This window comes from Cryptotermes secundus, unplaced genomic scaffold (genome assembly GCF_002891405.2).
Source record: "Cryptotermes secundus unplaced genomic scaffold, Csec_1.0 scaffold408, whole genome shotgun sequence".
Taxonomy (NCBI): domain Eukaryota; kingdom Metazoa; phylum Arthropoda; class Insecta; order Blattodea; family Kalotermitidae; genus Cryptotermes; species Cryptotermes secundus.
Genome location: NW_019724588.1, coordinates 870,664 through 881,753, shown reverse-complemented (window position 1 = coordinate 881,753; position 11,090 = coordinate 870,664). Strand labels below are relative to the sequence as shown.

General features: G+C 37.2%; 1 protein-coding gene across 1 annotated transcript in view; it reads left to right on the top strand.

The window, feature by feature from the left end:
* Window positions 1-11,019, top strand: part of LOC111862323 (zinc finger protein 568) — a 25,294-nt gene extending 14,275 nt beyond the window's left edge. The window contains exons 3-8 of the mRNA XM_023847613.2: window positions 1,225-1,698; window positions 5,457-5,627; window positions 6,189-6,272; window positions 7,269-7,436; window positions 8,539-8,706; window positions 9,499-11,019. Coding sequence (XP_023703381.1) covers window positions 1,225-1,698; window positions 5,457-5,627; window positions 6,189-6,272; window positions 7,269-7,436; window positions 8,539-8,706; window positions 9,499-10,688 — 2,255 coding nt within the window. The 3' untranslated portion in view covers window positions 10,689-11,019. The remainder of the gene's footprint in view (window positions 1-1,224; window positions 1,699-5,456; window positions 5,628-6,188; window positions 6,273-7,268; window positions 7,437-8,538; window positions 8,707-9,498) is intronic.
* Window positions 11,020-11,090: the final 71 nt, after the last annotated feature.

Sequence of the window (11,090 nt, the reverse complement as noted above, 5' to 3'; positions counted from 1 at the left end):
TCTCCAAGTATAATTAGAATGATCAAGTCAAGGAGGATGAGGTGGGCAGGTCATGTAGCACGAATGGGGGAGACGAAGAATGCGTATAGGATACTGGTGGGAAAGCCAGAAGGAAAGAGACCACAGGGAAAACCAAGGCATAAGTGGGTGGACAATATTGGAATGGATCTTAGAGAGATAGGATGGGATGGTATGGATTGGATAGATCTGGCTCAGGATAGGGACCAGTGGAGGGCTCTTGTGAACAAGGTGATGAACCTTCAGGTTCCATAAAATCCTGGGAAATTCATGAGTAGCTGCAGAATTGGCAGCTCCTCAAGAAGGGCTCAGCTCCATGAGTAAGTAAGTAAGTAAGTGAATAATGATTTGGTAAAGATGTGTAAGGAAGTAGTCATGGCCTAATTTGAGATTCTTTCCTGAAATTTGCCTGTATTAGCCAAGAAGATTCTTAAAAGCCTCAGTCAGGATAGCCAGTGTTCCAAAATACAGCCAGTACTGTGACCACTTATTTATTCTCTCAGTGGGGGCAGAGTCCAACTAGGTCCACTCAGCACAGCGACCACTGATTGGCCTATTGTACATGCCCTGGGTGATTATGATGATGGAGAATTTGGTGGAATGAAGATTGGCAGGGGAAACCGAAGCACTCGGAGAAAATCCGCCTCAGTGCCACTTTGTCCACCACAAATTCCACTTGATCAGACCCGGGATCAAAGGTAGGCCGCCGTGGTGGGAAGCCAGTGACTAACCGCTTGAGCTATGGCGCAGCCATGACCACTTATTTAACTCACTTAGTTTTAATTTTGGTAAAATCAAACCAGCAGAGCAGGATTAACTTATTATCTCCTTGTTTGTCTGGATTAGTTGGTGAAGACTACAACAATTGAAATTAAATTTTCGTCTTGGGTAATCAGAGCATGATGTTGTCCGAATACTGAAGAGACAGGCTGCTTCCTGTTGCAGGAGGTCTCTAATTATACTAATTATTAAATGTTCTTTACTTAGAAGTCTGTGATTTGTCTGTAATGCAAAAGGTAACAGAAATGTAACTGTAACCTCATCAGTGGTCAAAACAAAGTTCCTGTTTATCCAAAGCTGTGGCTTCATTTATTAATTGAATTTATACTAACAAACATTAACCATAAAAATTATCTACAATTCTTTCAGTATGTTGTGTATTCCTTGTCTTGGATTTAACATTTATGCTGTACTTTCTTTCATCAGTGATCAAAAAAGAACCAGGTGGAAAGAAGTTGCCAGTTCCTCCAGCTAAGATTCGAAGACGTAGTCGTAGAAAGATGCTATCATCAGCCTCTGAAAACAGTAAACATCTATTCACTTTTTTGACTACAGAAAATGACAATGTTGATTTTAAATCACACAAACACAAGAAGAAACATATGAAGGATTCTTTAACTCATGAGAGTGAGAGATCTGTTTCTCTGCTACATAGAAGGGACAGTGATGAAGAGAAGAGTCCAAAAACAGACATTTTAACTGATGATGAAGATCATAATAGGCAAAGTGACAGTAACTTCATTAGTTGTGAAGAGGTGGTTAAGGAGAAATGTGGCCTTGAAGTAGATGTGAATTTGCCTGATAACAATGTAGAATGTGAAGAAACAGAAATGACAGAGGTAAAATTAGAAGGGAAGAGGAAACCAATGGTTATTGCCAGTCATATCACTGTAACACAAGGTAAAATCATAATGCATATGAACAACATTATTAAAACCTACAACTGGTCTCAATTTGAAGGTGCGTCTTGATGCTAACAGATATATAGAGCATCACAAACCACTTACTTGAGTCACCAGATAGGAGTTTTTGAGGAAGGCACTTTATTTTCCTTCCCCACTAAAAAAAATTGTAATGATAGTGGTAATGATGACTGTGGTGATAATGATGATAACAGCCATATCATCATTATCACATCATCAATTAATCTATTAATTATGAACTGGTACAGCTGAATCAGTAAAGTGACATATAAGCTGGATGGCAAAAGTTTGATTCCCATAGGAATAAGGATATTTCTCTGTGCTGTGACATCCAGACTGGCTGTGGAACCTATACAGCTTCATGTCCAGTGGTATCAGACTGTCTCTTTTCAGGACTGAAGCAGTAAAAGTGTGAAACCGGACGCTTTCACATATTTCCAAGTCTTAGACACATAGGGAGCCTTGATTAGTCAGTTTATTTTCCATTCTTTCCCATACCTCCAGAAGGCCCAGCTTTGAACTTCTGTGGCAGAGTTAAAATGAAATGCATGAATTTAATTAAATACAGTTTTTGTAATCAAAACCTTCTTGCAACTGTGCCGTTATTTCATTGTCTTCCTCTCAGAAGACTAGAAATAAATAAGAGAATAATGCTGTATTTAAAGAGATATTAAAGAAAGAGACTGTGATCTGTGATTTGATTCAGATACTGTAANAGTCTCTAAGATTCCAGGTAGTAAGAATCAATGTCCTTCATTTAAAGCTAGAACCTTAAGACTGAATTGCACTGAGCCCACAAAATCATACAGCAATTCCTTGCCAAATTCAGCATTATGAAATGCAGGTTTCAAGTATCTCTAGTTTCCATTTGAATCCAGTATGTCCAACCTTCATATACAGTATTCCTCTTGAAGAAGATAAAGATAATAAAACAGCAAAAATCATGAGCTTTCAGGTGTAAGTAGCCTTTCATGCTGAAGCACCTATAAACTCACTAACACACATACCGTCAAATGATCTGTGGAGCATGAGTTTTAAGTAAGAAACCAGTAAAGAAAAAATAATTATGGCATCCTCGCAGTGCCAGTATTACTAGAAGGCTGAGAAATATGGATCATAATAAGGGATGGTGAAATAAAAATTTCTTCTGTTAGTGAAAGGAAGATGAGACTAAATACTGAAGTAAGAAATATGACAGAAAAACTGGATAAAACATTCAGATTGAATGGAACAGATATTAAATTATAGACCAGGAGGAAGAAATAATATAGGTGACGAAGGCAGAGATGAAACTGAAGTCTGACACACATCAAGAAACTTAATCCCAGCACATTGATGATGATGCTACATGCTTCTTGTGTTTAGTGGTGGAACAAGCAACTTAGTTAAGCTTTGATGAGTGTTGACAGCAGCTGCAGTTCCCCTGACCTCCAGTTTTGTCTAGGGCTTGTTCTTGCCAATTGTGGACTTGCTCATTCTGATGATTTTCAGGAACATAATCCTCATGGTTTGCAAGGAATTGCTGTATATTCTTATTATGAGACAGGTTCAAATATATGTCATCATCATCATCATCATCACTGGCACGACAGGCCTTTGTGAGCCCTGGCCTTCCTCAGGATTGCTCGCCATTCTTCTTCATTCGATGCTACATTCCTCCAGTTCTTTACACCCAAAATTCTTATGTCCTGCCACACACATTCTTCCCATCTTAATCTTGGTCTTCCCACTCTCCTATTTCCTTCTAGTTTAGTATTAAATATTTTCTTAATCATTCTATTCTCGCTGGCATGTATTATGTGTCCAGCCCATTCAAGCCTTTTCACCTTTATAAATCTAATAATGTCTGGTTCATTAAATAGTTTGTATAGCTCATGGTTATACCTCTTCCTCCATATTCCATTTTCTTCCACAGGTCCAAAGATATATCTCAAGATCCTCCTTTCAGATATACTTAACAGTCTCTAATCCGATCTTGACAGTGCCCAGGTCTCAGAGGCATAAGATAACACTAACCTTATAAGTACTTTATACATCATAGTTTTGGTTTTCCTGGGTATTAATTGGGATCTCAGGAGTTTCCTAAGGCCATGGAGACATTTATTTGCCACAAGTACACACTTTTTTATTTCATCACTGATATCAGTTTTACAGTTAACTTCTGATCCAAGGTAAGTGAAACTGCATACAACCTCAAATTTATATGAGCCAATATCAATATATGCAGGCCATTAGCACAGTCTTTCTTGGTTAGTGGCATGTACTTCGTTTTATTTTGGTTAATTTGTAGAGTCATCTTTTTTTGCTGCTCTTTCCAAATTAAGAAAAGCTTCTTTCATAGATTTTTGTGTTCTACCAATTATATCAATATCACCTGCAAATGCCAAAATTTGAACTGACTTATAGAATATAGTTCCCCTTGTGTTGATGTCTGCATCTCTAACTACCTTCTCTAATGCTATATTGAACAAAAGGCAGGCTAGGGAATCCCATTATCGAACTCAATTTCTAGTTATTGTAGGGCTGGACAACATATTCTGAATCTTAATTTGGCATTGGGTCTTTCTCATAGTGGCTCTGACTAAGGCAATTAACTTCCATGGAATGTGCATCTCTTCCATTGCCAGAAAAAGACTATCTCTATCTATGGAGTCATAGGCTGATCGGAAGTCAATGAAAAGATGAGGTGTTTCAATTTGGAATTCATTACACTTTTCAAGGACCTAGCGAATAGTGAAAATATGATTGTTAGTTGATCTTCCTTGACGAAACCCACATTGGTAATCCCCAATTATGCCTTCCACAAAGGGAGAGAGTCTGTTAAATAGAATGTTGGAAAATATTTTATATGCTATGCACAACAGACTAATTCCTCCTATAGTTAGAGCATACCATGACATCGCCTCAAATATATGTAGTCTGACAAATAATCATGCTGATTCTGTAAAATAAATATTGTCACATGTGAGTGTGACACCTTTGGAATTTACAGTCACATGCCAACATCTGTCATGCCTGAAAACACTACTGGAAATAATTTCCTGATAGCCATTCCAGCATTGTTGTTATGTCATTCAAGATGAGATCTGTTCAAAGTGTTTGTAGTTTCAGGAATGTGGAAAAGTCATATGAAGACACATTAGGTGGGTACTGAGTATGTTTCAAGACAGAAATTTGTTTTCTTCTTTGTGGGGATGTAAAAGATCTCTTTAGTAAAATCTGTGTGAGAAGGAACACTGTAATGATACAAAGTCTGTTTGTCTGACCAAATACAGTATTTTTCAGTTGGAGACTTTTTTTTTTCTGGATATTACTGGAAGACCCAGACCTCAACACATCACGGTTCTTACCAAACAATCTTATTTAAAGATCTGAGTTTTACAAGTATTTCCTCTTAATTTTTTTGGCAAACAAAACATTGTGCCAATAAAATGCATACAGCAATGACAAAAAACCAAATTCTAATGACTGACTCAAAATTGCTAAATCATATAGTCACACGATACAGCATGCCAGCTTATAATATTTGCCAGTTTCTGCACAAGTATGTCTGTCTGGTTATTTGTTATGCCTCATAGTTATTGGGTTTACAGAAATAAAGACTGCATCAGTTATGTATATTTAGCAGATTTGTATATGGTCAACGGTTGCGATTGTTAGTTTTAGTCCAATATTTTTCTGTGTGACTGCTGTATCCAGGTCCTAGTTCATTGCTTACAGGTACCTTTCTTGCAGGTAATCCTACAATGTATACGTGTACAGTATGTATCAAGACTTTCAAGCGGCGAGAACATGTTCGTTACCACAACTTCTGTGCTACTGGGGATAAGCCTTTCAAGTGTGATCTCTGTGGCCAGAGCTTTGCATCCAAGTCACACTTTGAGTGTCATCATCTCAACCATACAGGTTTGTCAGTTCAGCAGTTTTTATTTTGTCGGAAAGACATGATATGATCCCATATTTGATATGAAATTATGATCCCTTGTGAGTAAAAACAGCATGTAGCTGGCTAATTATGAAGTGTGACTTCAACACATACAGGTAAAATCTGCTTCAGTGAAGTTTAATGGATTGCTGCTCTTTATTTATTTCTGCCCAACTCCATGGAAGTAGACTGTTCTTCAGAACCTGATATTCACTCATCTGGTCAAGAAAAGCCATCTTTTATCAAACCCAAAGACTCATTACCATTTTCACAAGTCCCCCCATCACTGGACCCTGTTCTGAATGAGCTCAATCCCTTACATCCTAGTTCTTTAGTATATATTTTAAAATCCTTTCATCTGCACATAGGTTTCCATAAGTCATTTCTTTGCTTCAAGTTTTCCAACTAGCATTTAAAAATACAAACTGAAGTTGGCTGCAAACACGAAGTCACACATGTATGTGAATTAGTTGCTTTTTGAAATAATCTTTAGTTATACCAATTCAGCATGGAAGTTCTTAATACCTTGTTTATTCTTCCAGGTGCCCGACCATTTGTTTGTGAAACATGCAACAGGGGTTTCAGGCAGAAAGACAAACTCACCAGGCATATAAGAATTCACACAGGTAACAATATAATTAATTATATGTACATGGTTGTATGTGGTACTTGAAATTTAACAGTAGTTCTTTAAAAGATAGGTACAGAAATTGCAAAAAAATAAGGTGTTTCTGAAATAGGCCTTCCTGTTTCTGCAAATCCACTACTTGTAGTCATCCTTCCTCCCCAAATTCCTGCAATAGGACTAGAGAACATACACCAAAAGTTGCATATAATTTTAAGAACTATTATGACACATCACCCCATGTGAAGGCGGGTTAGAATCCCTCTACCATATCCCTGCAAGTAGTAGAAGGTGACAAAAAGGAAATCCAGTATTTGAGGGACATAAAAATAGAGACCTGGTCCTCCAGGTTGGGGGTTAGACACAAGGCTGATGACCTTAATTTTTAAAAAAATTACTGTTGCAAAATCCAAAGTGAAGACCAGATAGTCTAATTTAAGACAAATCTTGCAGAATGTTCTAAGGGAGTTTATGGCTCAAAAAGCAGTTTTGCCAATTATGATGATGGTGACACATCATTTCAGGACCTTGGATTAAGTAGCACTAGCGTCACTCTTACCTCACAAGTTTGTATGTCTGCCGGGTTATAAGTTTTAGGAAACTGAAAAGTATGAGGTTGGAGATGCTTCCAGTGGCATAACTTTCATACTAGATTTCACGAAATGTTAACTGTTTTGAAAGTTGTGAGGGGGACTGCGCAGGTGTGTGCTTGTGTGCATACATGCCATACAACCTAGTGATCTTGTAAGTCTATGTATTTTCTATAAAGAAGGAAAGTACGCTAGAAATGTTTGTGGGAAAAATACTCTGAAGATTTGCTTTGAGATGAAATAGAAAATGCAACATGAACAAGTGAGAGATATCCACAGCTCAGTTGGCAGAGGATGTGTAAGAGACAACCAATCTGTNTATACACGGTGCCAAATCCCAGAAGACTGCTTTCTTCAATATATTGTTACTGAAACATATTTTAACATCTCATTTTTCATCCCTGTAGGTGAACGACCATATGTATGTCAAGATTGTGGGAAAGGTTTTATAGCATCACACAGTCTGAAGACACATCAGCGCACCCATACTGGTGAGAAGCCATACCTCTGTCCTCATTGCGGACGTGGGTTTACAGAAACTGTGAATCTTCGCAAACACATCCTTGTACACACAGGTAATTTATTCCTAGGATTATACTCCATTTTACTTAGAAAAGCAATTTAATTTGGATGTCCTGATTTGAAGAATGTAGGAACTAGGTGAAAGAGTATAAAGGCCTCACAGGTGTAAGAGAAATTATTAGAAACTGAAGGATATGGTAGGTCACAGAATTCAGTTTGTGAATCACTGGTTTATTCCATACATGAAAATCTTGAAAGAAATTCATGGAAATATGAACTTTCTTAATTGTGACCACTGTAAAAAGATATACTTTTAATTTGCACCAACAGAGAGGAAGTAATAGGAATAATGCAGCAATCTACATACAGTGAACTTCATAACTTGCAGTCTTCTTCATCTAAAATTGATGGGATGATTAAAACAAGGTGCATGGCACTGGTCCAGAATTCTAAACCCGACTGATTTCTTGAACTCTGGTAAAAATAATTTATAAATAAAGATGATCAGATAGCTAAGTTGATGGTCCAAAATACCAGTTCTGGCTGACTTCTTGTATCTCTACATACACAAATTTAATTTCAAAACCTCCTCCCTCTTCTCACCAAATTCCAAACTTCTACAATCAAACTGATTCACCTTCCATATGCTAGGCCTCAACTGGCTAACCAGTACACATGTGTATTTGGAACAATCAACGTGAATCAAGGGACTACAATTTTGACATTACAGTCTGAAGTCATGATTCAAGTTGCTGTGGCCTAAGTACACATCTTCTTTGAATCCCTATCGAAGCTCAGTGCTTGCTGTATTTCATAGTTACCTGTCAGACTTGGGTCTAGCAAACTTCTAGTTCTGAAGAGAATGCCTGTCAAGAAGTATAAGAGACTAAATTAAATAAAACTTTCAGATTATGCATCTGGTCAGCTGTAAGAAAAATGACATTTGTCACTGAAAGGAATATGTGGGCCTGCTACACACTGTAACCAAATGGACCAACCACCCATCATGTATTGTTGAGGGGTTCAAGTCCAGTATCCAAATCGAGACCTAGGTTTTGTGGTGGTGGTCGTAGTAGTAGTAGTAGTAGTAGTAGTAGTAGTAGTAGTAGTAGTACATATATATAGATATATTTTTTTTCACTTTTACAAACACAGGTGAGAAGAACTTTATGTGTGAAGGATGTGGGAAGAGTTTTGGACACAAGTGGGCTCTCATACATCACCAGCGAACTCATTCACGAGAACGTCCACATAACTGTCACATCTGCGCACGAGCTTTCACTAATAACAAAGATCTCAGGCGTCACTTTTCTGTACACTCAGGTAAGTGTCATCATTTTGAATCTGTAACTAATCTCACTAGGAACTCTTAGCTGAAAGCATCTGTTTAATTTACTTAGTCCTATATTGATATTCTTTGCATTTATTGCATTAAAAATAATGTATTCTTGGGAAGTAAATTAATGATAAACATGCACATCATCCATTCAAATTTCTGAAAGCAAAGTCAGTTTTCTAACCAAGTGGGTTAGTTCAGTGGAATCGCTTCTGAAAAATATCTGGTTCATATTCCAGCGAAGGACTGGCTCTTCTGAAAAAGAAATGGAATTGAGTCTTTCCAGATTAATATTTCTTTGTGCCTTAAAATGTGTTATAGCTACTTCCACATACTGTACTTCTTATATCACCATTAATAATGATCCTGCCACTCATTTTGCTGTAAAATCCCTGTAGATGAACTTACAAAATAATCTAATCGCACAGTATAGTGCAGCCAGTTGTTATTCATCTGCTCAAGAAATTCCATGTTGTTACTGGACTTAATTGTTCATGCAACCACAAACTGAACCAACTCTGTTCAGTTTATTTTACAATGTATTATTCTGAGTCCCATTGTAATATATCTGGTGCTCAGTTTTCCATTGGGGTTCTGCAATCACAATTTTGCATGTATACTTTAATTGTGATTAACAATCTGTAGTGTTTATCTAATGACTGATCTGTATTTGTTGACATGTTATACAACAAGGAAATCAGTGGTATGATTCAGTCAATTCAGTGTTCTGTATATAAGATATGTATATAGAAAGGATGATTCTTTTATTGTTTTTCCAGATACACGTCCCTTCAGGTGTTCAATATGTGATACAGCATTCAGGCGTAAGGATAACTTGGAGCGGCACATGAAGAACACTCATCCTGAGACACGCTTAACTTCATTTGCTCTTCTCAACAAGAACTACAGTGAACAATTAGCAAAAACATCACTCTGTCAGCATAATCAGATGATGACACCAAATGATACTGTCAGTAAAAATCCATGTCCCACAGACACCGTGGAAAAAATCTCAAATAATATATATAAACAAATAACACAACAGGAAGCACAAATGCAAACACTTAGCATGACACCTGTTCTGTATAGTGGAACTGATACTCAGCATACAGCAAACATACAGAGCTCTCAGATCCAAGGATCTAGTTGCATTAAGTCAATATCTCGTCCACTTAATTCTGAGACTCCGCAGATGGATCATAAACTTGCATGCGGTTCTGCATCATCAGATTTTTCTAAGACAGCGGACTTAACCATCTCAAGGGAAACTGATCAGGAATCTCCATCAGAGACAAGAGTAACAAAATGCTTCAAGAAAGTACTGGAGCCTGATAGTAACATGAATATTACAAGTTTTAAGGAAATGTTAGCTCCAGTTCGTGATGCAAGTTTTACAAACTTCAAAGAAACCCTGGATCCAGTTCAAGATATGAGCGTCACAAAACTGTTGGAACCAGTTCATACAACAAATATTACTAGCTTTAGAGACATGCTTGATCCAGTTCATGATATGAGTATCTCAAGTTTTAAAGAAATGCCCAATCGTGATACAAATATTACAAGCTTTAAGGAAATGCTTGACCCAGTTCGTGCCACAAGCATTTTTTCTAGTGGGTCCCTGTTTCAACAAATTCCTGAGGCAAAACAAAAATCTCAAGCAGTACCTGTAATTAACAGCCCCATTACTCCCTCTCAACATATTATTTCATATGGAAGAACTGAAAAAAGAAACAATCTAGTAACTGAAAAGGTTGTAATGGAAGGTACCAACTGTGTTCCAACTATTACAAAAACATCAAATGTACTTCACTCCAGTGTTTTAAGTGCTCCAGACTCTGGACACCGAAATGTACTAACAATTGTGAGTGCTAGTAGTGTAAAAACATTGGTTTGTAAGAGATCCAGAAAGGTTTTTGAAGATAGCAACAAGGACACATATAGTGGGCTAGCTAATCAGACGTTTCAGTGATTTACACCGGAGGAAACAAACTGCAACTTCTGCAGCACTGGCAAGAAATGGCTGAAGATAGTGAGTTAATTTAATTTTTCTGTTACAAGTTAGTTATTTTTCTATGAACAGGGCATGTTATATTTTCCAGCTTTTGTTTTGCTGTGCCTGCAACCACTTTTTATACAAGGCATTTCTTCTCTTTCTTCTTTGTTGTTGTTATGAAATATTTTATGCAAACTTTTGTGATAAAATTATGTCATACTATAAAATAATATTTTTATATAAACTTCTGTAGAGTCTGCCTTATTTCCTGTGATCCACTTTTCCACAGCTTTAAACCCGGCAGCAAAGCGTGTTCAGAGGGAATATGTCAAACCAAGGAAATATACTGATGACCTGCAATAAACCAGAGATGCAAAA